Source organism: Pteropus medius, unplaced genomic scaffold (genome assembly GCF_902729225.1).
Source record: "Pteropus medius unplaced genomic scaffold, Ma_sr-lr_union100, whole genome shotgun sequence".
NCBI classification, from domain to species: Eukaryota; Metazoa; Chordata; class Mammalia; order Chiroptera; family Pteropodidae; genus Pteropus; species Pteropus medius.
In genome coordinates, this window is record NW_024344378.1 from 51,754,027 (window position 1) to 51,769,084 (window position 15,058).

General features: G+C 55.7%; 1 protein-coding gene across 1 annotated transcript in view; it reads left to right on the forward strand.

Annotated features, from left to right (window-relative positions):
* ZMIZ1 (zinc finger MIZ-type containing 1) overlaps positions 1-15,052 on the forward strand; it is a 228,870-nt gene extending 213,818 nt beyond the window's left edge. Inside the window, 12 exon segments of the mRNA XM_039872214.1 lie at positions 831-908; positions 1,586-1,760; positions 2,297-2,438; positions 3,802-4,012; positions 5,157-5,262; positions 6,213-6,373; positions 7,455-7,522; positions 7,822-7,890; positions 8,363-8,607; positions 9,953-9,978; positions 9,980-10,120; positions 13,540-15,052. Of these exon segments, the coding sequence (XP_039728148.1) occupies positions 831-908; positions 1,586-1,760; positions 2,297-2,438; positions 3,802-4,012; positions 5,157-5,262; positions 6,213-6,373; positions 7,455-7,522; positions 7,822-7,890; positions 8,363-8,607; positions 9,953-9,978; positions 9,980-10,120; positions 13,540-14,082 (1,965 nt within the window). The 3' untranslated portion in view covers positions 14,083-15,052.
* Positions 15,053-15,058: the final 6 nt, after the last annotated feature.

The following is a 15,058-nucleotide window of genomic DNA, read 5'->3' on the forward strand; positions in this document are numbered from 1 at the left end:
AAACAGTGACCAAAATGTCAGACTGGCTTTTCTTGGTTCCGATTCTCATGGGCTCAGATGATGGTTTTCCTTCTCCTTATACTGTTACAGTACATACAAGATAATAACAATAAAGGAAATACTTTTTTTTTTTTTAAATAAAAAGCACCCTGAATTTGTTAACATTTTATTCTAAACCTTTGTTTCCTCTACATGCGTGTGGGCACCAACATGTGATATAGTTATCATGGCTATAATTTTGACATGAAATCATAGCATGTTATGTATTGCGACAGTGTCTCTGTGGTTTTCACTTTTAATAGCTGCCTAACATTCCACTGAGACAATGGTGCCATCTTTTATCTTTCCCTTTCTATTGGACATTGGTTTTTGTTTTTTTTTTTCTGATTTTTCACTTTTGAAATAATACTGTGATAAATATCTTCAGGTATATAGCTTTTTCCTTCTTTGGGATTATGATAAAGTACATTCTCCTAAGTGAATAAGATTCTGGAAATATTTTACATTTGTTTGCCAAGGAATCATGCCAACTTACAGGACCATCGCCATGTGGGGTTACTAGTTTTGCTCCAAGTTCACACTAAGTGTTTCTATTTTTGTAAACTCTTTTGCTAAATTAATAGTCGTAGACAAAGCATGTTGAAATGCTGTCCCCAGAGGGTAACCTGCTCTACCCTTGCCCTGATCCCCACCCCAGCGCTGGGCGAGGGTGGGGGGGTGCTCCTCAGCATCCCCAGAACTCCCAGCAGATTTCCATCGCAGGAGGCAGAGTGGGCTTCTGGTCGCTTTTCTCCCTTTTACTCACAGCATTGTTTATCTTGCTTTAACAGCCAGAGCAGTTTAATGGACAAAATAACACCTTCTCGGGAAGCAGCTATAGTAACTACAGCCAAGGGAATGTCAGTAGGGTAAGTTCCAGTGTTCGTTTTAGGACTATAACCCACGTGCCATTCCTGCCCCAGCCTCTGGATGTTAGCAGGGCCCATGGTTGGGGGTGCACTCTCAGGTCACCTCCTCCGGGGCACAGAGATACCTAGACAGAGAATCGGCAGCGCTGAGTGGGTGGGCCAAGGACAGGTGTGGGCCTGGCCAGTTCTGGAAGAAAGCAAGGGCGGGGGCAGAGAAAGGAAGAGGGGCTCCTAGGGAACCAACTATCCCATGATGCTACAGACTCAACTCCATCTGGGGACCCCAGTGAGCTAGGGTAGGGAAGGAAAGTGTGGCCTAGAGTCATGATGTGAGCAGCAGGAACCCTGAGCTCAATGCAGCTCTCCTCTCATTCCACGGTTATATTAAACAAGTCCTCCAGCATGCTGAGCCTGGGTCCCCATTTGTCAAATGGGCTGGGGTACCTTGCATCCCCCAGGTAGAGGGTAGGGAGACCCTTCCCAGGCCTGCCTGTCTTTCAGTGAGAGCGGAGGCCTGAGTGTGACCAGGAGGAGGGTGTTTCCTAGGGGGCTCTCCTCCCTCAGCAGAGCAGGGCCATAGCCCTAGGACTCTGGGGTAGTTGGGGTGTATGTCACAGCCACGGCCCCTCCTATTGCTGTGACCCCATAACCTATGTGTGGTTTCTCTTTCCCTCCAGCCTCCCAGGCCAGTTCCTGTGGCAAATTACCCCCACTCACCTGTTCCAGGGAACCCCACGCCCCCCATGACTCCTGGGAGCAGCATCCCCCCTTACCTGTCCCCCAGCCAAGATGTTAAACCACCCTTCCCACCTGACATCAAGCCAAATATGAGCGCTCTGCCGCCACCCCCAGGTGAGTGCCCCATTCTCCTTCCCTGTGTCTGGCCAAGAGTCAGGGCCTTGGAAGTTGGACTGCTTGTGGGGGCTGGGCATGTGGAAAGGGGAGGGTTTGAGAGCAGGTAAGTCCCACCCAGGAGGGAAATCTGAGCTGGGGCTGGCCTGCCAATAGCCCTCTTCATTTCCTGCCTGAGTGCTGGGAGGAAAAGCAGCTGGGAAAGGGTCTGGGAAAGGGAGCCTGGGGCTTCCAGAGCAGGGAGCCTGTGGGTGAGAGGGGATGCAGAGCCCAGATAAGTGGGATGTGGGACACGGGGGTGGTCAGAATGGGGTCAAGTGGACTAGAAGAAGTGATGAGCTCCCTGGTGTGCACTTGGGCACACAGCCCAGCTTCCGTGGCCCTATTTGCTCCCATACCTGTGTGTTCCTCTGAGCGGGCAGCCAGGGGTGTGTGTCATGTGAGTGAGTGAGCCCCACTCATGGTCCCAGCGCCCATGCTTCTGTGTGCCCGTAGTGGCCAGAGCCATGTGGCTCACTGACTCCTCCCCCATCCAGCTACCCACAACGATGAGCTGCGGCTCACGTTCCCTGTGCGGGATGGCGTGGTGCTGGAGCCCTTCCGCCTCGAGCACAACCTGGCTGTCAGCAACCACGTCTTTCACCTGCGGCCCACAGTCCACCAGACGCTGATGTGGAGGTGAGTGTCAGGGTGGGAGCACAGGCCCCAGCTGGGTGGAGGAGGCCCCAGTGGTAACATCCCTAAGCCCTGGCATTGCCCTGACCGCTGGTAGCAGCATCTGCCTGTCACCTTCAACTGTTCAGCATCATTGACTGGACCCTCTATGTGCAAGGCCCTGAGGATGTCATGGGGAACCTGCAAGTTTAGGGGAGACAGACAAGCACCCTTGGCATAGTGGCCCAAGGGCAAGGGAGCAGCTGTCATGCACCCCAGTTCTGAGAGAGTGGTCAGGGACAATATCCCAGAGGAAAATGTGGCTAGCTCAGACCTGAAGGCTGAGCACAGGGATGTTCGATCAGAGGCCCTGAGCTGGCAAGAGGAACTTGAGAGTGGCACATTGTGGCCAGAGCCAGGAATGTAGAAAGATGAGGCTAGAGTGGAAACAGGGTTAGGTCGGGGAGGACCTGCAAGCCCTGCAGATTGCAAGGGGCTGGGCACCAGGCGGGGCTGCTGCTCAAACACCAAAACATGCTGAACTGCGTTGGCTGAGAGTCCCCTCCTGGACCAGGCCCTGCGCTCCGCGCCTTCTACACCTGATCTCCTTCAGTCTTTTACATGGGCAATGCTTGTCCCATTAACAATGAGGATACTGAGGCCAGAGAAGCTGGAAGTAGGATGTTGGGATGGATTTCAACTAGCTCGTTGCCTCGACCACTCCGAGCAGGCTGCAGAGAGTGTCAGAGACAGCTGGGGTAGGTGTAAGGGTACAGGGCCTCAGGCAGGAAGGCAGAGAGCCCCCTGTCCAAAAGTCCTGCTCACCCGTCTCTCCTTACGCATGAGTGCCCTCACCTGAGAGGCTTCCTGTGGGCCTGGCCACTGGCCCTGCTTAGTTTTCATTCATAGGTGGTCACTGCTAGATTCAGTGCCGTGTCTTCAGGGCCCACCTCTGGGGGATTGAACTAGACATGATCCTGGCCTGGGGTGCATCTACCAACAGGAGCCTCGGGGATGGGCAAAATCAGCCTTTTGGCTGGTCTTTTTTGTCCCTCTGTCCCTATCCTGGGGGAACAGGCATCATCATAGGGTGGAGGGCCTGGGGAGATTTTGGTCACAGCTGTGGGGTGGTTAGGATGAATGGTATGTGGGAGTTGTGGGGTAAGTGAGTTGTGGGGATGGATTTCAATCAGAGATGGGAGCGGGAGGAATATCCAGGGTAAGAGGGGAGAGCTTGCCGAGGCTGGGAGAATAGTTGCAGCCAAGGATGGGGTCCTGAGGAACTCATGCGCCTGTGGTAGGTTAGTGGTGTGTGGCCCAGCCAGGCTTCATCAAGGCTATAGGCAGCCCACTGGCAGAGCCACCCTGAGCCCCACCCTGTTCCCAGGTCTGACCTGGAGCTGCAGTTCAAGTGCTACCACCATGAGGACCGGCAGATGAACACCAACTGGCCGGCCTCGGTGCAGGTCAGCGTGAACGCCACACCCCTCACCATCGAGCGTGGCGACAACAAGACCTCCCACAAGCCCCTGCACCTCAAGCATGTGTGCCAGCCGGGCCGCAACACCATCCAGATCACTGTCACAGCCTGCTGCTGCGTGAGTGTGTGGGTGGGGCTGAGAGCTCGGCGTGGGGAGCCTGAGGTCCTCTGCTCCCTGGTTCTCAGCTTTGTCCTTGGGTCTTCGTCCCCCATCTCACAGCCACTGAAATGATTTTTCAGAAACACTCCAGAAGCGTGCGGTGGTCCCCTAGGGCTATGGAATAAAATTCAAACTTGAGTGGGCCTCCAAAGCCACCGTGCTCTGGCCCTTTCCCTTATCCTGTGGCCTCCTCCTATTCTGCACTTTCGCCTCCACTTTTCCCTGTAGGCCGCTCCTTCTGGACTCCTTCCCCGCGTCCACCACCTTTTTCCATCTTCCTCTGGTGAAATTCTGTGTCCCTCAAAACCTCGTTTGCAAGAATTTTTTATATTCTTATCACCTTTTCCCCCAGACCCAACTCCACCAAGTCTGGAGTTACTAACTCTCTCCCTTCACCCAACCCACTCTCTTAGAATCGCGTATGTGTGCGTGTCCCTCCAACCTGTGACTCATTGCTCTAGGACCATATCTGAGCCACGCCTCTTTTCCCCAGAGATAAGGCCTGGCTCACAGAGCTTGCTTGGGGACCTGCATGAAAGTAGGTTGCCTGCCCTGCTCTGGGGGACACGAGAGAGGAGCTCCGATCCTGCTCTATGAGCATCAGGGCTCTGAGGCCTCTTAGAGATAGGAGTCACAGGACTAGGGATGCTGTCAGAAAGTGGAGCCTGAGAGGGCTTGTTGAGGTGTGCAGTCCTAGAAGGCTTCCTGAGGAGCAAAGACAGGGACACCGCCCTCTGGGAGAAAAGGCGGAGGGCATATGGTGGGGCACAATGGTTGGCAAGGTTAGGAAATGAAGCAGGCTCCAGTTCTAATGCCCAGTGTCTCATAACCAATCCCAGGGTGTTTCAGTGTCATAGCCTTGTTAGCCTACAATAGCGGCAGCTATTCCTAGGTGGTGAACCCAGCCTGGGTCACCTGGCTCACATCTTCGTCCTTGAATCTCTCTCTTTCATGTCCCGGGGGTCCCACTCCTAGCATGCATCAGTATGGACATGGCCTCTAGGGGCTTTAGGGCCTGGGGCAGCCTAGGCCTGCAGAGTCTGCAGGTGGGGAGGGCTGTGGGGACCCTGGGGCAGGGCTGAGCATCCACTCTTCCTCGCAGTCCCACCTCTTCGTGCTGCAGCTGGTCCACCGGCCATCCGTGCGCTCTGTGCTGCAAGGCCTCCTCAAGAAGCGCCTCCTGCCTGCTGAGCACTGCATCACCAAAAGTGAGTGTGAGGAGCAGGCCCCAGCCCACCGTGAGCACCTTCCACCGGGACTGACCTTTGGCTCTGTGCACAATACCCCAGGGCCCTGAGTTCCTTAGCACCGACTCCCACCCCACTCCTTCTCTGGGACCAGGGGAGTGATCAGACAAGTACTGTACTTTAAGACCTGGTGGGAATCCTGAGCCACCTGGCTCATAGCACAGCCTGTGTGAGCCGGATTAAAACAAAACACCATGGTATAGACAGTCCCAGCAGGCTTCCTGAAGATGATCACCTAGAAAGATGGGAGGAACTGGGGAAGGGGATCTTCCCTGGGAGGGAGGCATGGGTTGATTCCAGGCTGGCCTCCCAGCCCCAACAGCTCACGCCTAACTCTAGAGGAAAGGACTTGGCTTAGATCCATTCCTTTGGAGGAGACCCCCCAGGCGACCACTCTGAGGCACCACGCAGGGAGGTGCACTGCTGTTCCTCTCTTCCGTTGTGCTTCTTCACTTACCCCTGTGCCCTAGAATCCCACCAGGCAGTTGTCCGTTCCCATTTCCACACCTGCACAATAAGTGCAAAAGTGCCTGAAGGGGACACGCTGACCCAGAAAATCAGTGAAGTGCAAGATAGGGTTTCTACCAGTTTTGCAGAAAGTCCCCTTCCTGCTGAAGGCAGACCTCTTCCGCAGAGACTGGGGAACTGACGTGGCCACCTCCAGGGGCACATGCACTCCACACGTGTCGAATGTGGGGATTGCCATTCCAGAGTGCTAGGTGGCCTGGGGCATCCAGCAGTCCAGGCTCCCCTTTGACCAGGCCAGGATGTGCTGCAGTCATTCCTGCAGTCATTCCAGTTTTGGAGGGGTAGAGAAACCAGGGCGTATTTCAGCCACATGAGAGCATAGGGGGCGTGTGCAACACTGCCCTGCCCTCCTCATCCACCTACCTATGCCTCCTGCCCCGCAGTCAAGCGGAATTTCAGCAGCGTGGCAGCCTCATCAGGCAACACGACTCTCAATGGGGAGGACGGAGTGGAGCAGACGGCCATCAAAGTGTCTCTGAAGTGCCCCATCACATTCCGGCGCATCCAGCTGCCTGCTCGAGGCCATGATTGCAAGCACGTCCAGGTGAGCCATCCCATAGGAGCCACCTAGAATCTGGCTATGATGGGAAAGGGTAGGCAGAGGGGCAGCAGAGCCTATCTCTGACCCCCCACATGACGTCGTGATCATCAGCAGCTGATTTTACTCACTCACTTTAGCCGTCATTTCTCCTTTGAGCATCTTCTCTGCATGCTCAGGGCTAGAGCCCAGGGGGCTACAGAACTAGATTTAGACAGTTCCTGCCCGGGCAGATGTCAGATGCCAGCTGGAAATCCCACACATATGGCCAGGGCTAGTTCAGGACCTGAAAGCAGGGATGCCTCTGCCTGATCCCTGCTGTGTTCCAGGTCCTTGCCCCGAACAGGTACTCAGGAAATGGGTGGAGTGAGTGACAGTCACAGTCTGGGTGACTACAACAGAGCATTGTGCAAATGCAAGCAGCCCAAGGTGGCGAGATTCACTGGGCTGGGGCTGCTCAGGGAAGGAATCCCAGAAGAGGGTTGTGAGAGGCCATCCCCAAAGAGCCTGGGTGTGAGCCTGCAGAGTAGGAGGGAGGGAGAGGCTCTGGGACCTCATCCCCATCCTTTAACACGGCCTCCTGAGGACTTCCTAAGTGAGCAAGAATCTCCCTCCTTCCCTTCAGGAGAATATGGTGGGCACAGTGGACATCTGGTCGCTTTATTTGACACACACACACTGATGAACTGGGTCGCATGTGTCCTCAGTACCTGGGCTGGGCTGGTGGGAAAGCCAGAGTCCACACTGCCCACACTGTCCACACTGGCTATCACAGGCAAGATCAGTTAGGGGCTGCTACAGGGGAACCATGAAGGCTTCTTGGAGGATGTAGGCATGGGAATGGGTGTGAGGAGGGCTTGGCAGAGGCGTGAAGAAACTTGGCGTGGCGGGTGTGCTATATGAGCAGCAGAAAAATGACATGATCGTCACTCTACCCAACAGCCAGCCCTGGGTCTCTCCCACCGTGTCTCCCTCCCTGGTGAGAGGTCTCCATAAGGGTCTCAGGGGCAATTGCACTTGCATTGAGGCTGTTGCTAAGTCCTGATCTTATCTGTCTGTCCATCTGTCTGTCTGTCGGCCTCCACAGTGCTTTGACCTGGAATCATACCTGCAGCTGAATTGCGAGAGAGGGACCTGGAGGTGTCCTGTGTGCAAGTGAGTGACACCCACCTCAGCAGAGCTCCGTTGACCTCCACTTGGCCCTGCTCTTTGGGGTCCAGCCACCTTCATCTGCCCTAAAAGCTAAAGAACCCAAGTACAGCAGAGAGGCTCATAGTGGGAGCTGTACATAATCCCTTTGTATCAAGCTGTCACAAGGCCACCCTCTCCTGTTAGTGCCTGTAATAGTGACCAGCGACAGGGATGGTGCCATTAACACAGAGGGGAAGGGTAGCTGTTCCCCTACCCGCCAGGGTCCAGGCGCAAAGACCAAGCTCTTTCCTCTCCTTTTCCAGTAAAACTGCTCTGCTCGAGGGCCTGGAGGTGGATCAGTACATGTGGGGCATCCTGAATGCCATCCAGCAGTAAGTGGGCCTCCCCGGCTAGGGTCACATGGGGCAGGGTGGCGGGAATGCCAGCCTGGATTGAATAAGGTGAGCGCTGAACATCCCTGATACCCTCAACCCCTTCCCCACAGGCTGGCAGACCACTTTCCTACATCTCTCACCTTTCTAGGAGTTTGCCCCTGGGGCTTCTGTACATGCGGGCAAGTAAACTTTCCAGAACAAACCAAACTAGGCCAGTGCTCAGTGCCCTTGGCAGCCACTTCCTGGGTGGAAGGCTCCAGGGCCAGCAGCCACTTGCTTTTCCTAGCATCATTCTCTCCATCTCCCAAAAGATGTAAAAATCCCATACACCTCTATCCTAGGCAGAGCCTGGAGAGAATGGGGCCAGAGAGACTGGGCAAGGACGCCTCAATGTCTGTCCAAGCTGGAGACTCTTACGTCCAAAGCTCAGCTCCCTGAAGCCTCAGTTCTGTCCCCTTGATCCCCGCAGCTCCGAGTTTGAAGAGGTCACCATCGACCCCACGTGCAGCTGGCGGCCAGTGCCCATCAAGTCAGACCTACACATTAAGGATGACCCTGATGGCATCCCCTCCAAGCGATTCAAGACCATGAGTCCCAGCCAGATGATCTTGCCCAACGTCATGGAGATGATCGCAGCCCTGGGCCCTGGTCCATCACCCTATCCACTCCCGCCTCCACCTGGGGCCACCAGCTCCAATGACTACAGCAACCAAGGTAGGTGACGCCAGACAAGGAGGGCAGCTCCAAGTCCCACAGAAGACAGGACTTCTGTGCTGATGGTGGCAGGTGTTGGGTGGAGGGTGTGGTGTGAAGACACAGAGGCAACATATGCCCCTCAAAACAGCCCTGCGTCGCTGGACTTAGGGGTACAATGGCCTATGTGCCACCATCATCCCATCTCTGTCCAGCTTCCTGGTTCCATCTGGCCCTGTGGGTTGGTGTCCAGCTGGGAAGCCTGACTGAAGAGCTGCCCTGTGGCCCAGCCTCCTGCCTTTCCCACCCGACCCTGATCAGCCTCCTCTCCTGACTCTGGAAGCTCCCAGGGACAGCTCCTTGACTCTAGGCCGGCAGGTGCCAATCCCAAGGCTTCAGAGCCTGCTTTGCTGGGGGCACAGCTGCCACCCCTTCCCCAGCCTGAGTCCTCACCAGGACCAACAGAACACTCTCACCTGGAGTTCTTGGCCCTTCGCCGGCCCTTCCCTGTTTCTCTGTGACATCTATATTGTCCCTGTCCCTGCAACTCTCACACCCCCCAGGGACAGACTCCAGGGGCTTGGAGCTGCCGCCTTTGGCTGCTGAGGTCAGCATCACTACCCCCTTATTCTCTGCTGCCCAGACCAAGCTTCACCTGTACTGCCCTTGGCTCTCAGAAAGTACCTATTGCCCTCAAGCACAGAGGGTGACAGCTCCCCAATAGGATCCTGCTCTTTGGTCCCCAGCGCTCTTGGATGATTACAGACCTAGAGTGGTTAGCCCACCCACCCAGAGTCCACAGCATGCTGTGGGCCCCGGCTTCCCAATGTGCTAGTCTTTTGACCTCTTGCCACGGCCACATACTGGAGGGAGCAGTGGCCAGAAAGGCCAGACAGCTGGCGTCTAATGGTATCATCTTGAGTCTAATGAAGCTTTCTTCATGAACTTGGCAGATGTGGGGCATTCTCTCCCCTTCTGGACCTGGGTTATCTCAGTGATGAGGTGCAGCCATGTGGGGACAGTGAGAAGAAGAGGTCTGAAAGGCTAGCTCAGAATATCCTGTGGAAGGCTGAGACTTGGGTCTCATTCCACGTCCCCTCAACCCACAGGAGCCAGGCCCACCCCTTTCTCCCACTCTGCCTCTCCTCGCAGCTGTAGAACAGCACATGCCCTGGGGGCTGAGGCCCACTGGAGAATGCTGCATCACTGCCCCATTGCACAGTCCGGAGGCTAAAGCTGCAGGAGCCTACTCTGGCCTCGCAGGAGGACAGGACTCGGTTCTTAATTTACACACTGCCCATCCCCCCAGGCTGGATGTCTGCCCTCTAGGTGACCCTCCCACCCCCACCATCTTGTTCTCTCCCAGGCAACAACTACCAGGGTCATGGCAACTTTTGATTTCCCACATGGGAACCCTGGTGGGACGTCCATGAACGACTTCATGCACGGACCTCCCCAGCTCTCCCATCCCCCGGACATGCCCAACAACATGGCCGCCCTCGACAAACCCCTCAGCCACCCCATGCAGGAAACTGTGAGTACCTCTTCCTCACCCCATCTCCCCCACGCCCCCAGCCCCTGTGTTGGGCTGATGGGCAGAGGGCTTTTCTGGGACCTTTCTAATGTTTGCCTAGTTCCCTCTTAGGCAAAGGGGAGGACTGAGAATTGGATCTAGGAGCTCAGAAGGAAGTGAGAGGCCCAACTGAGGCTGGGTCATAGCCTGTCAACGTCCTTGGACTTACCTCTTTCACCCAGGATATCGGATTCTCAGGAGATGGGGAAAGCTTCAGGCTCTCCCCACATGCACACGTGTATGCATGCACACCCCCCATGTACAAGCCCACCCACACCCCCACATGCAATTCCCTCATTTACACACAGTCTCACACTGACTTACTATAACCCCAGCCATCTAGAATTTTGTCCCAAGTCCAGGCTCTTAGTCCCCAGAGGTCTGAATCCTTGGTTCTACTGACTCCTACAAAAAGAAATGCTAGGAAGTCTGCTTACCCTGAGACTATTTCCTCCTAGACCTGTTTTACATATTAACATATATTCTGCATTGCTGAGAAGGCCTCTTGCAGGTAAAGGTTTCCCGTGCCGTCCAAAGGCCTCCCTTTCCTGTGGCTGTGGCAGCAGTGGTAGGAGGCCTGGCCACTTCTTGAGAGCTCGTCTAGTGAGCACTGGATGATTTCGTTTGATTTAAGATTCCTAATCCTGTGCTCTGGGCCAGGCCTTGTACCAGGTGTAAGCAAGATGGACACAGGCCTTGTGCTAATGGAACAAAAAGTCCAGCAGGGCCTGGATAGGAGAAGAAGTTGGGATTTGGGGGAAACTGAGGCCTGAAGGCTGAAGTCTGAGGTCTTGGTGATTCTGTCTGTTCCTGATCCCTCACCCTAGGAAAGAGGAAGAGTGGCAAGAGGGTAGTCACTGAGGGCCTGGCAGTGGATCTTGGGCCATACCAACTAAAGAGGAGAGGGTCCTGTTTGGTAGCAGGGTTAGATGGTCCTACATCAGAAGGTGCCACTCAGGTCTTCCCACCCTCCATCATGTGGCTGGAAGGAAGGGAGGAAGGAGTCTCTGCATTATACTTGTTCCATACTCATGACGTGGAGTTGGCTCTGCCACTGGGCCAGGGCTATCCTGTGGGCCGCAGCCACCTGATTCTTAGTGACAATGACAATTAACCAGGAATCCGGGTGAGGGGCACTATAGCAATTTTCCCTTGGGACCCCAGAATGCCAGGTTGGAAATAGTTGCTTTCTTGGGGGCTTCAGCCACATTTTTACAAGTTACTTTCTGCTCCTTGGGGCTTCTGACTTCTGGGTGCCTCTCTCCTGCCCGCCTTCCCCCACCCTGCTCCCCAAGACCTCAGCATTCCACACCCAGCATTCCACACCCACACACAGTCACATCCTGAACCCTCACAATTCCCAACACTGGAAAATGGCAGCAGGATGCCATATACTTCTGTGTCTAACAAGACTTTCTCCTGCCTCGTTAGCCCTGAACCTGCATTCTTCAGAGGGACCTGCACCTATGAGTTGACTTCACAGTTCCCCCCACCAGTATGCCCCCTGGATATGCACTGTCTTTCCGCATTTCTGGGCTCTCTCTACATGGCAGCTGGACCCAGAAGTACAGATGTGCAAACTTGGGTGGTACGGTCACAGATACATTCCCCACACACCTGCCCAACCAGAGCAGGCTCCCCCCAGCGGAGCGCAAAGCTGGGAAGGATTCCCGTGCGTGCAAAGACTTACGAGAGAGCTCTGACCCGGTGCTGGTTTGCCCAAGGACTCTCCCGTGCCAGGTGGCAGATTGACAGGTCTGTCAGCAGGTCCCCGAGAGCACCTGCCCTTCAGGTCCTAAGACAGTCCAGAAGATGTCAAAGTCAAAGAGGACAGCTGTGTCAGCAGATCCAGTGACTGTCCTGGGCTGGGCTACCCCAGAATGGGCATGGTGGGGCATCCGTAGGCATGGGTGGGAGTCAAAAGCCTGCCTTACTGACAGCAGTGGTGGCTGTCCCTCCAGCCTCTCTTGGTCCTTCTTACCTCATGCACATCCCACACATGGTGCCTCAAGGTTACCAACCCCAAGCTGGAGGGTCACTGTGCTATGAGGGGCCACCTGGACCATGGGCAGAGGCCAGCCCACAGCCTCTGTGGAAACAGCTTTCAGGAGAAACAGGAAGGAGAACTAGGGTCTAGAGAAAATCAGGAAGGGGTACAGCTGCCATTTTCAGATTCATAAATGAAAAAATAATGTTTCTGTGGGGCTCAGAAGATGGAGAGGGGAGGAGCATACTAAAAACCAAGGAGTCTTTGGGTCACCGGGCTGGCTACCCTTTGAAGCGAATGGCCTAGCAAGCTAGTGAGCTCCCCTTCACAAATAGAGAGGGGGTGAGGGAATGGGGCGCCTGCCTCTTAGAGATGCTGGGACTGGGGTGAGGGCTTGGATTCAGGCTTTTTCTCCGAGATCTGAACTCTAAAGGAAGGGTGCTTGGAACAGCAAACAGACTAGCGGGGGAAGTTTAAATCCCACCCACCACATGCTCTCCACCCATAGGCCATATTCAGTGCATATGTGCAAGGGAGGGCCTGGGTCCTCTAGTTCATCTGTCAGAGAAGCACGATCTGCCCCTACCTGAGCAAGGCACGCCCTTGGTGAGCCCTGGTACCCTAAGAGATGTGGAGGTGCCTGCCTTCCTCAGCACCCTAGGGATTCAGCCTGTATGTAGCTTCCTAGATGGGTGGCCAAAGAGTCTGGCAGTGCTGAAAGGCCCCTACTCTGTTCCTTTGACATCAACTCAGTTTCATCCTCCAGGGCAGCAGGCAGGGCTTCTGTCAAGGCTGATGGAAGGAACCTGCGTGCCCAGTACTGCCCCTGCCCAGGGCCCACTTGGGAGGCGCAGACCCACTCCCGAGCTGCATGCCTGCCCCATGCTGTCTGTCCATGTCTGCTCTCCACCGCCCAGGCCCTTGGGGGCCTGCACCACGCTGCCAGCAGCACCCCTCTTACCTCCCCACTCCCTGGAAACATGCCCATTTTGCTTCTTCATCCTGCCCTCGCTGTTATTCATTGTGGTGGTGGTGGTGTCCTGGCTCTGGAGGCGGAGGGGCTTGAAGGGCCTTGAAGGGCCTGGGCCGCACTCTCAGCATCTATGCTCGTCCAGAGCCCCTGGCCGCCTCCCTTCCGGCCCCATGTGGCCTAAGAGGTCCCTTCCTCCACCTTCCTCTGCACAGCCTCCCTGACTGGCAGTTTTGGGGGAGGATTTTTGTTTGTTTCTATGCAAAAAAACAAAAACAAAAACATTCAACTTTGTAAAGGGGTGGCTTTGTTTTGGGGGTTTGTTATTTTCCTGGTTTTGTTTGGTTTTCATTTCTCCAGGCATCTCGTTGCTGTACCTCGTCACCTCACCTTTCTTTTCTCCTGCTCTCTCCTCCTCCACAGATGCCACACGCTGGCAGTTCTGACCAGCCCCATCCCTCCATACAACAAGGTTTGCACGTCCCACACCCCAGCAGCCAGTCAGGGCCTCCATTACATCACAGTGGGGCTCCTCCTCCTCCTTCCCAGCCTCCCCGGCAACCGCCACAGGCCGCTCCCAGCAACCATCCACACAGCGACCTGACCTTTAACCCCTCCTCAGCCTTAGAGGGTCAGGCCGGAGCGCAGGGAGCATCCGACATGCCGGAGCCTTCGCTGGATGTAAGTTGGGGTCTCCACTTGCCTTGGCCTGGGACTAGGCCTGGCGCCTGGGACCTGCCCGAAGAGCAGGGGTGGGTGTTGAGGGCTCAAGGCCTGGGTGGAGGAGGTGTAGCTGTGAGGGGGCGGGTGGGTGGCGGATGGGCCCAGCCAGCCTGCTTCCCCTGGCTCCAGAACCAGGGAACCCCACAATGGGGGAGCCTCACCAAGGGTCCGAGCATTCCCTGCCCCACCCTGCCAGCCCCTGCCCCCTGTCCCCTTGGCCAAAGTCCTGCAGTCCAGCCCTGACCCGCCTTCTCCCCAGGCCCTCGTAGAGTCCCTCTCGGCCTGGGTCTGGAAGCAGCACAGGAAGCTCCCTGCCCTTCTCCCCGCCCCCCTCCTCCTATCCCTCTCCTCCCACATTGAGCTTGCCATCTCCGTGTCTGCCACACTCTCTGGCCCGAGGCAGGGGAGGGGCTGGAGTGACAGGGTCCCTCTGTCTCGCTGGTGTATGTCTGTCTCCAGTTTCTTGTCCGTGTGTTATCCATGCCCTGTGCTTCTGCTTGCTCCATCACTCACTCTGAGAGAGGCCCCTGTATGGGGTGATAGTAAAATCAGCCTTGGGTCACATGGGGGTTACCGAGGCGGAAGTGGGTGGCGAAATGCAGGGGTCTCCAACCTTGAGACCCGGGATGATCTGGAAGGTGGGAAGGGGTGCTGTGAATGTGGGGGCTGGGCAGCTGACCAGGGCTGGACAGGAAGGATTACAGAACTTGCCCCTCCCATTCCAACATCTAGGCTCTAGATTTTCAGAAAAGAGGCCTGCCCTCTCCTCAGCCACTCCTGTTCTTCACGTCACAATCCCACTGTCACCGTTGGCCCCAGCAGTGTCAGTCTTTGTAGTGAATGGGTTTCACTCGGTTGTGCGGCCATCTTGGATTCTCACCCAACTCTCCTCCCCAAAGCAGGCCAAGGGTGGGGTGCTTTTAGATTTATGAGGATCCCCCATGTGACAGGAAGACTCCAAGGACCTTATGGTAGAGGGCAGGGACAGACAGCCCGCAGCCTCTGCCAAGGGGCCACAGGAAAGGAAGGTGTTGTCAGCTGGCCATGTGCTCGCCAAGGAGCCGTGAGCTCTTGGGATCCCGAGGTCCAGGGTGGTAGGAACTGCAGAGACCACTCAACCTACATGCAAAGTAGTTTCTGCTGGGAGGCCCACTCACCCTATGGCTCCTCAGGGAAGTGTGTCAGGGGGCCTGAGGAACATTCTGATCATGAGGAAGCC